Source organism: Manis javanica, chromosome 12 (genome assembly GCF_040802235.1).
Source record: "Manis javanica isolate MJ-LG chromosome 12, MJ_LKY, whole genome shotgun sequence".
Taxonomy (NCBI): Eukaryota; Metazoa; Chordata; class Mammalia; order Pholidota; family Manidae; genus Manis; species Manis javanica.
The window spans coordinates 10,243,610-10,258,427 of record NC_133167.1 but is presented as its reverse complement, the minus strand read 5'-3'; the positions used below and the strand labels follow the sequence as shown (position 1 = coordinate 10,258,427).

At 35.0% G+C, this 14,818-nt stretch overlaps 1 protein-coding gene across 8 annotated transcripts in view; it reads left to right on the top strand.

The window, feature by feature from the left end:
- Positions 1-14,818, top strand: part of AGFG1 (ArfGAP with FG repeats 1) — a 76,183-nt gene that overhangs the window by 18,425 nt on the left and 42,940 nt on the right. For all 8 annotated transcript variants that reach the window (XM_036997721.2, XM_073218040.1, XM_036997710.2 and 5 more), the window contains exon 2: positions 2,297-2,390. In XM_036997721.2, the coding sequence (XP_036853616.1) occupies positions 2,297-2,390 (94 nt within the window). The remainder of the gene's footprint in view (positions 1-2,296; positions 2,391-14,818) is intronic.

Below are 14,818 nucleotides of genomic sequence, written 5' to 3'. Positions count from 1 at the left end.
TTTTGTAAATTGAATCCCATCTTAAGTGCACCGAGAAAGCTCCTTTAAATAACTCCTATGGTAACTGTCCTTGTTAAGGGAGAAAAAAATGTCTTTTTATAGTTTGGTTATTAATACATTCTGGTTGTATTTGTTCCGTAAGTTCAAAATTTTGTTCACTTATCTAAGTAATACGAATACCTTCTTTATGTGTAAATGGGCCCTGTGATGTGGTAGGACCTTGAGGTGTATAAGTGAATAAGCTATACATGGTAACTGCTTTTGTGAGATTATCTCTGTATAATATAAAAAGAGTCAGGGTTTTCTTCATTTAATGATTTGAGAAGTATAGGGGTGTAATTCTTTGCTCCAAAGTTTCTTATTCAAAACGTACACCTTTGCAAAAGTGTTTGGCATTTCCTCATTAGAAAATTACTCCTTTGCCTTTTCTTTTTTAAGAAAAGATACTATAAGGAAGGTGGAAAGGTAAAGGGATTTGCTGGAACAAGGGGGCAGTCTTAGGGAATAAAGAGAAGCAAAGTTGTGAAGTGAGAGCGAGGGAACAGAGCAGTTTGAGAGAACAAAAAGTAAAATTCTTTCTTAAATTGTTTTGGAACAAGGTAAGGTAATAAATACATATCATGCTAGTAAGCTTTCCTGAAAAAGGTGAACTTATTCTTACTTTCATAATATGGATGAATTGGAAAACAAAGTGTCATACTTTAAATGAATAATGATTTCCCAAAATTTTCACTTTTGGAAATTTAGAAGATACCTTTAAAGTCGTAATTTGTGATTGCAAATTTACTTGAAAGTAATTTGTACTGTAATTGTTTCTTCAAAGTGAGGTTTGAAAGTTTTACCAGGATGAAATTGCTGTGTTCAATTTCTCTAATTGTGCAGTCTTTATTTCTGTATTTTATGACTTAACCAAGAGCTAAGAAGATGATAATTTATTAGTTTAAAATTCGAACAAAGCAAAAGAAAGCAGTAGTAAAACCCAATTTAACTTTTCTCCACTTTGAAATCTAAAACAGTTAAAAGTACAACATGCCCTAATTCAGAGCATTATCTGAAAGGTGTGCCATCTATCTGTGACAGTTCAAAGGGAGAGAAAGAAGCTGCAGGATATGAAAATTGAACTTGTTAATTTTGAATTCTCCCTTATTATTTGACTTACAGTGTTGTGAATTTCTAGAACTATCCATACTTAATTATTCAAAAATGTTTCTGGGATTTTTTTAAAGACATTGGTTCACTTATTATTTTAACATCATTGTTTTAAATCTCTGAATTAGCATGGACAATTGCAAGATGACTATGAAAAATTCTGTAAAATTATTAATAATCTGCTCTAGAACCTGGATTCCAAATGAGTCCTTCACCAGAGGACATGACTCCAAAGTAATTTTACCAAACTTTTTGTATGGATTTCTTGTTATTTTGCATAGATTATTTAACCGGTATTCTTGTGGGTGGAGTAGGTCACTTGGTGATAGTTGGACAAAATGTAAATAGTTCTTATTTTCTCTTGAGTGCATCGTGTCTCTGCAGTTTTTTCATGTGCATGGTAAAACATCCTGAAGAAAGTTAGAGATGAAGTCCTTTTAAGGCCAATTAATTACACAGAAAAGACTTCCAAGATTGTAAAGGCCTTTAAAGGTCATTTAATCATGTATCCAGGTATTTCTTGAATGCTTTCATGTCCCTTGTTGTTTCCTCTTGAACACTTACTATCTCCTGAGGTGATTGAAATTTTTTAAAAATAAATCCTTATTTGAATTGATGGAGAGATAGGACTTTATTCTTACTGGTTAGTAATTTAGTATCCTTGGGTTAGTTTTCAATTTTCTACGTCAGCCTCAAACTTAAAAGGTGGTAGCTATTTGATTAGAGTATTTGTATAGCACCAAACTTCACACATAATTGTAACTTTCTTAGGAAACAGAAAATATTTAAATAATTAATTTTTTGAATTCTTTACCATAGAGCTCTTCACACATACAGTCATCTTCTTCCATTAGAAACACAGTAAAGCAATATTTTTATTTCCTAGAAGCTCATGTATCACAGGTGCAATGTATTCCTAACTAGGTAGTTACTTGAATTTATCTTTAAATATTTAGTGTGAGTCCGACCAAACTTACCTTGATACATCTATTATGAGATTAAGAATTTAAAATAATTTTTATATACTTTATGGAAAGAAAACACTGTTCCAGGTTTAAATGAACTAGTTAAAAATGTTTTGCATTGATGTGTAATTTTTAAGATAAAGTGTGTAATAGTAAATTTGTAAAATAATTTTATCTTTTAGGCGAGGTTTAAATCCACCACACAGGGTGAAATCTATCTCCATGACAACATTCACACAACAGGAAATTGAATTCCTGCAAAAGCATGGAAATGAAGTAAGTGTTTTTTTAAATTTTCAGCTTTTTGTTGACAGTAATTTAATAAGTTCTTTAGAATGGTGAATTTCACTGTCTAAAAAAAGTTATTTTTGTGTTCTAAATTTAGATATTTTAGAATGTACTCATTTAACAACATACTTAGTGTTAGTATCTACTACGTAAGTACTTATCCTTAGACTGTGCTGTGAAACATGTGTTTAAAATTCATTAGTGTTGAATATAAAGGCATTTTTGGAGGACATATCCAGTATTGGAGTAAGTATAAGTCTTTGCTTTAAAAGACCAAACAGAAGGAAGAAAGAATTAACTTTTGTACTAGGATAAACTTTTGTTAGGCTGTAGTGTGATCAGCTTTCACTTGAGGTCCCTTCCTTCCTTCATTTTTAATGTTGGATGTATGGTGTTTAATGTTGAGCTGGTGCTCAGTAGAGAGGAGTTCAGTAGTTCTGAGGGGCAGTCTAGCATCAAGGGGATCCCAAGTAGTAGAGAGGAGTCTTTTCCTCTGTTCTGCTTTAATGGGCTTCCATAATTCCTTTCTATTTGTTTGCTTCCACGTTTTGTATTGGTAAAAGTGGTGGTCTAATATTTTTAAAATTACAAAATTAACAAAGAAAATGGGTGTGTTTTATAATCTTGGGGTAAGGATGAAGCACTTATCCCAACTGATTCTTAGTAGCCATTATTATTTCACAAGCAAGTTTTGTTGCTTCTCATAAAGGAAATGCTACTTTAGTTGTACTTAACCCTTTTGGCATATTTTTGATATGAGACAGAAAAGAAATTATTCTTAAGATTCTACTAATTTTAATCTAAAATTACTTAAGATTTAATCTAAAAATACTTAACCTAAAATTACTTAAGATTAAATCTAAAAATACAGGTCTAGAGCCCAGAGGGGATGGGATTACCAAATTGGAGGGCGAAGGGCATGGACACAATATTGCGTAGGCACAATATTGTACAACAGATCTCTAGAATTTACTCATCTTGCATTACTAAACTTTATACCCGTTGAATAGCAACTCCCCATTTCCCCCTCCCAACACCTGGCAACTCCCTTTCTGTGTTCTGCTTCTAAGAGTTGCACTATTTTAGATACCTTACGTAAGTGGTATCATACAGTATTTGTCTTTTCTGTGACTGATTTATTTCACTTAATGTCTTCAAGGTTCATCCATGTTATTGCATATGTCAGGATTTCTGAAGGAATAGTTTTTAAGACTATAACCTCAAAATAAATTTAGAATATATAGAAAGAGGTACTTGATTTTAGGCAACTTATTAAATCAAAAAGAAATAAAATATGAACATTAGAGTTGACTGGAATGGGCTCATGACTCTTAAATCCTGAAAGAGACATGCCAGTTGATAGGCCATTTAAAGCAGTCATTGGGACATTGTCTGTGTGAGGAGCGGTGGGTGTCGTTATGGATGGGTGCATAGGCTTAGCTAACAGCTCACGGTTCAGTTGAGGGGGACAGATTTGCAACAAATAATTACAATAATGTTAAATAATGGTAAGAATCAAAAGTTTCAAAAGTAATATGGAAGATGGACTCAATCTGTCAGTGAAAAAGAGAGGATTGAGAAGATCTCACAGAGGAGGTAGAATATTTGCTGATCTTTGAGACCAATGGGGACTTAAACTGGCAGGAAAAGATGGAAGGCAGAGTGGACAGTGCACAAAGGAAGAAGTGCTGTGGTTCTTAGTGCTAGAAATTACACCAGCCTTTCAAATACTTGTTCAGGAAGACAAACATGCTTATGTCCCTAAGGATATTTTAGAATGAAAATATTGGACCTCGTGTATTTGATTCTTTACAGTGTTAGCATTATCTGGTTTCTTAAAAACTTAAGAGATATAAAGAAGATGAGGATTGATACTATAACTTGCAGGAAGTTGGTACGACCTCATGAAAAAAACTAGACTTCAAGTGCAAGTGCTTTATAATAAAGTTTATTTTATTTAAACATTTAAATCTAAAGTATAATATGCAGAGAGAAAAGTACACTGATCTTAGTTCTTAATTTCAAACACGACGCTACAGTTCGACCATGTGCCATCTTTCAGTTAGTTCGGAAAGGATCAAACTCAGTCAAATAAGTTTTGGATTACAAAGGCTCTGTCATGTATCTTGTGCAAGAGCGGGTTCATGCCTGCAAATGAGTGTTTCAGAAGTGAAAAAATCAGAAAGTATGTTTACTAGTAGCAGTCTTGGATCTTCTGCTCCTAAAGGAGAGTTGTAGTTTTCTGAGGGGCACATTTGGTTGTCATGACGGGGGGGTGTTGCTGGCTGAAGCAGGTGAGTGCAGTTGTTGCTGGGTGACTCTCAATGTGTTGAACAGAATTAATCTACATTCCACATGCTTTGGAATGTTCTCTAGACATTTATATGTGGGAAAAACCTGTTCACAGTCATCTGTGTGTATGACTTAAATCTGTTTTACATGCGTGCTACGGTTGTGAACAACTTACTGCTGGAGAATGTCATGCTGCCAAGTCCAGAACCCAGAGGGGAGGGGATTCCCAAGTTGCAGGGCGAAGGGCATGGACATAGAGAAGCCACTGAGACCATCAGTGCAGTGGCTTAGCACATATGTATGTCTAATAAAGATCTCACTTTTCATTCACAACAGAACTATATTAAGCATTGTTCACTGTTTTGGAAAATGATAAAACTAGTGGCAGCACCACTCATGGCATTTGAGTCCTTAATGAAGTACATCTGAGTTGGTCTGTGTTGGTAGCTGTGGTAAGCAAATAATGTTACTGTTCGTAAATATGTATTAAGGACACACACTGTATATAACAGTGTATTATTAGTTTCTACAAATATGGTTTATAAATTATCTGAATATTACTTTAGTATTCTCAGACTACTACTACAGTGTGTTCAGTGGACAGATATGCACATTATTAGGTTATAGAACAATATGCCCGGTGTTGATACAATATTTTGCAACAAAGCACTTTGTATTTATTATTTGCCAAAATGGCTTTAACATTTTTTCCAAAAGTGAAGTATTTCACAAAAATTTTCCCCATATTTATGTTGTAATACTTTCTTTTGTACCATGATGTTACTTGAAAAATCTTTAGTAGTTTCCTATTTTATGTCCTCTTTTGTGAAATTGTGGGTATAGAGCATGGTCTTCTAGTTAAAGGAATTTCAAAATTGAATTAACTTTGATTAGCAAAGTTAATGGAAGGAGGGCTGGCAAACAGTACAATAGATGATCCAATAAAAAAGAAAATGTGGAAGTAATATCATTTTGAAACGTAGCTTTTCTTTTCTAGTAGCAAATTGACCATTTAAATTGTTTTAGGACTGAGAGTAAAAGGGGTATTACTGATACTCTGCAGGTGTACAGTCTGCATGTAGAGATAAAATCATGCATTGATTGACAGTATTTGATTATCTTTATGCTGGATTATAAAGATAATCCCCAAAATAGAAGCTAATGCTTTTTAAAAATCCTTCTAAAATGGTCGGCCCGTAAAGTAAAGTGCACTTTTCCCTGTTACCATTCACGATTCATTTTTCATTCTTGAAGCAGTCATCTCCTGTGTGCCAGGACTGTCCTTGGGTCGGAACGGTACAGTGATGAGCAGAAGCAGATGTGATAGCTGCCCTCATGTGAAGCTTACAGTCAAGTTGGGGAGAGAGAGACAGCAGGAATTACTTTTTGTCAATTCTGTTTTAGTATGGGAGTGAGAAAGGGCTTCAGTTTGGAGTTGCAGATGGGAGTTTGGGAACAGAGTGTTTTTCCAGAAGGTATACTTAACAGTTACGTAGGTCTTATTTTATGAGACAGCTGTTCAGGTCTTTTGGGCACTTAAATTGCATCTTGGGGAAAGGTTGGAGGTATTTTATAATCAGAAACTAGCACTACCACAAAAAAAATTACTTTTGTTTCTAAAATAAATTTAAAACCTGAATTCATACACTGTGATTATTTCACTAGAACATGTCATTTATGGTATGTTTTACTCAGTCTATCATGAGGTTAAATAGGGTACTAGTGGTTATTTCCTAAACCATCCTGTCCTATAAACTATATAATAAATGATGGTTATTCTTAGTACCGAACAGTGGACTCAGAAAAGTGAAAGGCCATTATCAGAGCCTGTGGGACATTGTCAGAGATTTTGAAATAATCCTGAGTCACTGCATGGAACGATCATGTAGTTCCAAAGTCTGTTCATTTTCTTTAAGTTTGTTTTAAAACTTATCTAACCCAAACTTCAGCTTCACAGGTTAGTTGATAAAATTTGGGCTGGGCTTGTTAAGTATTTGTTGAAGTGCAGTGGTTTTGTGCAGAAAGGATCTTATTTAGACTTGGCAGGTTGAGAATGTTGGATAAGATGCCTCTGAAACCCAGGTTCTACACCTGTTAAGTCAGTAATTACACTACATTTATATGCAAAGGCTATATATAAAATGCTTTGAACTCAGACAGCCTGTGAAAGTTCACAGTATATTTCTTGTTGAATAAAATAGCTATTCAGGTATTTATTGAATCAGAATCTAAGGTAGTAGAAGTTAAAGGAAGAGGATGGTCAATATTTATACTCATTTGCTCATAGTGGTTTCATTAGGGGGATTTTTCAGTTCTCATAGAATACAGTAGTGACATTTACATTAATATTTGGAGTATGTAGTTAAACTCTTGGAGCGTATTTTATTTTGATTTTATGTTGTTTAAATAATAATAATAATAATAATAATAATAATAATAATAATAATAATAACAATTGGCAGTTATTTTAGTAACAACACATTGGAGGTTAGTGAGTGGCGGTCAAGTTACATACTTGTTACTCCAGGACCTACAGCGATTGAGTTGCTTTTAGCAGAGGTTGACAAACTGCTTCTGTGAAGGGCCAGATAGTAAATATTGTAGGCTTTGTGGGCCACCTACATACAGTCTCTGTTCATATCCTTGTGTGAATAAAAACTTTCCTTTCATTAACATTTTAAATATGTAAAAACCATTGTTGAATTACAGACAGTACAAAAACAGTACAGTGGCCCAATTTGATCTGCAAGTGGTTGATTGAAGACTGCTGGTCAGTTGGAATTATAAAGTTTTTCGTTCTCATTGTAAATCTTTTATAACTTGGCTTCTTTTCTAGGTTAGTCTTTGTCTTGCTTCATGTGTAGCAGAAGTGTTGAAGCCACAGTGACCTCTGTGTTTTGTTAGCTTCAGTTGTGTTCATATATGCTGGCTGTATTCCAGTTCTTTTGCCATTTTGTTCATACTGGTTTATTTACCATGAATCTCTTCAAGCCCTATCAAAATTTTTACTCTCCTCTCAGATCTTCAAGGACTATTTTAGCCCACAGGGACTAAAATCTCACTCATACTCTAAACTTTTTAAAAATATAATATTCCCTATAAGACTTTATGCAGATTTTTGTTGTTTTTGCTCTCCTACTTTCTTCTGTATTGGTCTTACTACCCTCAAAACATCAGAGACATTTCCATGGCATAATCTTACCTATTATTTCATTATACCTAGAACAGTGAAAATGAACAGAGTATATATCTGAGGGAGTTTCAAAATTTATTTCACTTGAGTTTCACTGGCATTACTTGTGGTTGTTAAAAATAAACTTTTTTTTTTTTTCCTGGGCTTTACTCCTCAGAGATTCTGACCCTGGATGTGGGATGAGGCAAAGGAGTGTCTGTGTCTCCAGCCGGAACCCATGTGTTTCTGTTGCTGACAGCTAAGGACCACCATTTGAGAAAAGCAGCACAGTAACTAAAGCCTCCAGACAAGGACTCAAAATAATCTTTGGTCTAATTTGAACACCACTAAGTAATGAACCTTGTCAGTCAAAATGATGGCATTAATAAATATGAAAAGTTAATTCAGTAGTAGTAACAGTAAAAAAATTTTTTAATTATAAACATGTAATTATTTGAGAGAATAGTTTCCTAGTAAGATATTTGAGGTTTAACTAAAGCCATGTAACTAAAATATTGAGGCACATTCTGTTATATTATTTAAGAAGATATTTGTTGCATATTTATGGAGAAATGCACATATTATAAAATCTGGCTTCTATTTTCAAAGAAAAGCATGATGTTAGAGTTCTTGTAATTCTAGATGAATGTAATCACAGTAATCTTTAAAATATGCAGAATGAATTCTTTATTAGTTGTTGGCTTTCAGAGAAATATCTGTACTGATTGGCAAGAAGAACATAGGAAATGCTATCTTTGTTTTATACGTATTGTAACGTGGATCTTTTCGAATGATGACTAAAAACTCAGTATTGTAGAAGAAGCTAGATGTTAGTTTGTAGCTACTACACTGAACGTTTAACTTTTTATTGCATTGGTGTCCTAGGTCACATTTTTTATTGCCCTCCAGCTGTTTGCCTGAGCCATTCTAGAATCCTCTCATCTCTCAGCTTTTCTCATTCATTCTTTCTTGCCATCAAGTATGTTATCTTTTAAAAAATAATCTTACTTAAATCTAGTTAAGAATATAAATCATTAGTCTTTTTTGTTCTTTTTGAAACTCTTATTATGGAGATGTTCACTTGTCTACACAAGTAGACAGAATAATATACAAACTCCAACCAATTCAAGGCCCAAACCAAGAAATACGATTTCATTTATAAATTCATCAACTAATGTTATATTTAAAAAACAAGAACTTTAAAAATATATAACCACAATCCATAAAAACTGACAATAATCTGGTTATTTAGCCACTATTCAAATTTCCTTTCATTTCATAAATTTCCTTTTTTTCCTTCCCTTAAGAGTTTATTTGAAACAGGGTACAAATGTGGGTTTTGAAACTGTATTATTGATAAAGGATTGGATGCTTAGATGGAACCCAGTTCGACCTGCAAAGGCCTGGGACCAGACAACGTCTTAGGGCTTGTATCCCTTGGTCTGTGGGATAGAGCCAGGTGTGTCAGGACAGCGGAGGCCTCACACCAGGTAGCTACTCTGGGGCTGGTTACCCTGTGACTTGGGGGCCCTGCCAGCCTAAGTCCCTGGGAAACTTAGCAGCTCTGGTGACTTGCAGGCCTTGCAGTCAGACTCCCAGCACAAGCAGTCTGTGTACGCATCTGAGGTGTAGTCTTTCAGCTGTGTCTCTTCCACTGCTCTGGCATCTGCTGCTATGCAGGCTCCTGAGAATTGATGTTGGCTTCTTATAGAGCACAAAGCCTATGTGGCTGCTAGGATAGCAACTGGCATTCATCTTGGCAACAGAGGATGCCATCTGGTTTATGGGTGCTATATGAGTTGGTTAAGATAAAACTTGAAACAGACTCTGGGTCCATAGATTTTTTGAGGAGTTGGTGATGTCATTGACGGTTTCTTGGTTCTGTTTCATGAAATTCAAGTCATCCAGCACAGGCAAGATCAATTTTGGTCAGGAATAGGCAAAGACCATGCCTGGCAGGAACTTATTAGAGATTTAGATATATTTTGTCAGTCTTCTACTGGACCATGGATTCCACAAGTTGATTTCAATATATGTTGCAAACATTAGTTCACGTCATCCCTGCAATACTTGTTATATCATTAACTAGAATTAAATATTTGTTAAAACTTTTTAAGGTATAATTTACATACAGTGAAATGTAAAAATCTTAAACGTACCTTTGGAAGAGTTTTGATGAATGCTTCCAGTTTGGTAACTCAAAGTCTTGCCAACACTTAGAACATGAAATGACCATCACCCCCCAAAGTTCCTGACATCCCTTTCTGTTCAGTGTCTCCCCAACCCAGATAACCACTGTTCTGATTGTTACTCATATTCATGTAAATAGAATACCAATGAGTGCTTCTTTGTGTAAAACTTCTGAGAATTATGCATGTGGATGCATGTAGCTTGTTCTTTTTTATTTCTGAGTACAATTCTGTTATTTATAAATATATCAGAATTTGTTTATTCTTCTTAGACATATATGGTTAGTGAATATTTTCTCCCAGTCTGTGACTTTCTCATTTATTTTCTTATTGGTATCTTTTGACAAACAAAAATTTATCTTTTTGATAAAATATATTAATTTTTAGTTTTATAGTTACTGCTATCTCTATCTCCACTCCGTGTTAAGAAATCTCTGCCTATTCATGAGAATAATTTTATTGTGTTTGAGAAGCTTTGAAAACTTTAGCTTTCATGTTTATATCTACAATCCACCCAAAATTAATTTTAGTGTGTGGTGTGCTAGAGGTTGAGGTTCATATTTTTCCATGAGTATGTATTGTTGTTCCAGCTCCATTTGTTAAAAACTCCTCAGTGGATTGCTTTGGAGGCTTTGTCAAGAGTGAAGTGACCATATAAATATGAGTATGATTCTGTGCTATGTTGAGTTTCATCTTTATTTTTTGGCCCTTACACTAGTACCACGGTGTCTTGAAGTCTTTCTTGATGCAAGTCCTCTGATTTCCCTTTCTTAAAAGTTGGTTTTCTAGGTCGTGGAGTGCATATTCTAGGTCAGAGTTTGGCAAACTGTATAGCCCCACCCCCACTCCCCAGCCAGATTTGACCTATTGCATGGTTTTATATGGCCCACTTGAATGATCTATTGTTGTTTGATTTGACATGGAAACCAAGACTGGTTGTCCCCCTCTGTGCTGCTCACCCTCCCCACCCCTCCTCTCCCCAGCCCCCACTGGTAGCTGCTTGTACCACGTGGTGGGATTTTAACTTGGGCGTTGACAACTTGGGCACCTTTGGCCAGCTACTCTAATTGAGATGACTGGGTGCTCTGGGAGGATGGAAAGGAGCATGGGGTTAGTGTTCCTGGGGCAGAGAATGAAGGTGACCACACTGGTTATTGAGATTATCTGTTTCTCATACCAGTTTTGGTGAGTTGTGTTTTTCAGGGAATTTGCCTATTTCATTTGTTGTATTTATTGACATAAAATATTCACAGTAGTCCCTATTTTTTAATATGTGTAAGTTTTATAATAATTTTGATCTTTATTATTTTTCTTCTATTTACCCTGGGTTATTTACTCTTTTTTAGTTTGTTACAGTAGAACCTAAGGTCATTAATTTCAGAGCTTTTTTAACATTTTAAAGCCAGTTTCTAAGATCAGGGTTAAACTGCTTTGCACAGATTTTGATATGTTGTATTTTATTATTCAGTTTTCTAGTTTCCCTTGTGATTCCTTCTTTGACCCATGAATTATATGGACATACATGGTTGTTTAATTTCTACGTATTTGGAGATATTTGGAGTAAAGATTTCTCTTAACTGTAATTGATTTCTGACTTTCTTCTATCATTATCAGTGAACATTATCTATATACTTTCAAACATTACTTATTTTTGAGACCTGTTTTACCGTCTTGGTGAACATACTATGTGTACTTGAGAAGAATGTGTTCTGAAAGTTCTTGGGTGTAATGTCATAAATGTCAATTACAGGTTTATGATCAATTGTATTCAGATCTTATACATCTGCTTGACCAATTTTGTCTAGGTAATTTATCAGTTGTTAATAGAGCAATTAGGCAACTGGTTGTGGATTTGTATCTTTTCCTTTGAACACGTCAGTGTTTGCTTCATGTATTTTGAAGCTATTATTGGTAGTTAACATATTTATTAGTACTATGTGTTCTTTCTCTTTTCTTTGAAAAAAGTATTATGTGATATTTATATTATTGTTCCTCTATAGTGATACGCCATTTTGAAGCTTTTTAATCTTTGTTTTCCAGAGTGTGACTGTAATGTAGTTATGTGTGGTGTGTGTGTGTGTGTGTGTGTGTGTGTGTGTGTGTGTGTGTGTGTGTTTATCCATCTTGGGTTTTGCTGAGCTTCTTGAACCTATAAATTTATCTTTCATCAAGTTGGAAAGTTTTTGATCATTTCTTCTTCAAATAATTGTTTCTGCCTCATTCTCATATCTCAGACTTCAACTGCATGTATGCTAGCCATTTTGATATTGTCCTGTATGTCCCTGAGGCTCTGTTAATCTTTTTTCCTCAATGTTTACATTTTTCAGGTTTCTGTTATGTTCAATTTCACTACCTACTTTTCTTCACCTGACTTTTCTATTCAGACTCCAGTTTTTTATTTGGAATTAATTTGGTATTATCTTTTCTAGTTCTAGAATTTACATTCGGTTCTTTTCTATAGTTTCTATTTTTTTGCTGAGATCTCAGTTTTATTTATTCATTGCAAACATTATTTTCTTTTGTGCTCTTGAATATAGAGCTACTAGCTGCTTGGAATCATTGCCTGCTATTGGAAGTCTTTCCCATCTCTGATCTTTCTCCACTGATTGCCTTTTCATTTGAGTAGGATCACACTTTCCTGTTTCTTTGTATATCTAGTGACTGGATTATATCCAGAACTTTGGGAATGGTAGGCAGTAGAGCCTCTGGATTCTGTTCAGTTCCTCCAAAAAGTATTGTTTATTTGTTTTGTTCACTTTTTATTTTAGCTGAAATCTCTGCTCAGTTCTTTTAGTCTTTAGTTGAACTGCTTGGAGTCAGCCCCACACATGCATAGGTAAGGATGAGCCAGAGATTTGGGCAGTCATTATTCTAGTTTTGCTTTTGTGGCTCCTATTCTCTACTAGGGAATATTCTCTAGTATCATATTCTCCTATTCTCTTTCCCTTCTTAGATTTCCCCCTTACTTTCCAGTTGCTGTGGCTATTGCAAACTCTGTCTTTAAGCCTGAAGATTTGTGACTTGGTGTTGGAGTTCTGGCAGCTTTGCTTGCCATTGACTGGGGCCTGCTTTAAAGTGATGGTCCTTGAAAAAACAGCACATGCCTAGTGTTTGTTTCTTACAAGTGTTGACTCCTCTCCAGTTTCTGTTTGCTATGGTTACTTTCTAGTGTCTTCTGATAGTTTCTATAATGTGTGCAGAGTTTATAGTTATCTGCTGAAGAGTTGTGTTTTTATATGAGCTACTCTGACATTACTGGAAGTGGAACCTGCTCTGCTTGCCTTTTAATTCATTTTTATTCTCTAAGTTTTCCCTCCATTTATTTGACTCTTAGTCTCTCTCCCCACTCTCCTCTCTTTTCTTTCTCCCCCCACTTCTTGCTGCCCAGTCATTTGTTCGGTAGTTTCCTACTATCTGGATTCTGCTGATTTCATCCATGTTGTGTCACTGTTCTCTGTAATCTTCTTACCTGTGTATTGGGACTTGGATTTGATAGCTTCTTAAGATTCATGTTTAATTTAGGGAAGGCGGAAGACACAGTGTTACATAGATTGGGTAGCATATTTCTTTATGGTGAGACAAGTTTTGAGAGAGGGTGTGTTAGGGGCTGCTAGTACTCTGTGCCTGTAGCCATTAATTAGGGACTGTGAAATGTTGATATTCTGACTTAGTGATTTTCCATGTGTAGTCGGGGTGAAGGGGGGATCCCTGAGATCTTTTCAGGGGTTCTCTAATTAGTAATTCTAAGCTAAATTTGCTGTTTTTATGCCCATTTCTATGAGTATACACTGGAGTTTTCCAGAAGCAATGTAACAAAAATGTAGAAGCAGATGAGGTATTGGCTGCCTTCTATTAAACCAAGTATTAATGAAATTTGCAAAAATGGAAAATGGTGTCACTCTTCACTAACTTTTTGTTTTAGAAATTAGAGCTATTTTCATAAATGAAAGTTATTTACATTAACATGCCATAATTTTATTGTTTTTTTAAGTACATTATAACTACTTCTCATAAGTATCAGTAGATACAGTACACATAAACAAAGCCATTTGTAGTCCTCAGTATTTAGTTGTTTTCAAAATGAGTTAGTTCCCTACCATCTTCCAGCAATGACCAATTAAGGTTTTTGTTTTATTTTTTAAATCTCACCGTGAAATTATTTATTTGATGTTTCAGTCAGATGTGGTTATTCTTACTGATGCTGACATTGTCCCTTTGGCAATGAGATAATCTGTTTAGAAATGTACTTGAAACTCACCTCTTCTGCAGATCTCATTTTTACTAAGAGCTTTGCCTGAATATTCCTTTTTTTTAATTTAAAAAAAAATCTGTGAGTCACCCCCAAAAAACTCAAAGTTTCTTCTCCTTTTCATGAAATTTATGTAGACTGTAGTAGTGATCAATTTTACTTCAGAGGCTTGTTTTGCATTTGGGCCAGTTAGTCCCCCTCTGTTCTTCAGCCAAAAGCTGCATTCCCAGCCTTAGTCAGCTGCCTGGCAAATGCATGCCTTTAGTTACCGGGACAACCAGACAATAGAGTGTCAGTATAAATCTGATCACCATCCTTGAACCTTAGATTGAGCTAAGCAATGAGTGAGTAGTGTTCATGTTAGAGGTGGTACACTCGTATTGATGCTATCCCTAAGCTATTGATAATCCACAAACAATTCGTTTTTCATATCAAGACAAGTAAATAAAACTTTGTTCTTACATTTAATTCCAAAGGGGATGTGATCACTCTGCTCCCTTGCTCAATTCCTCAT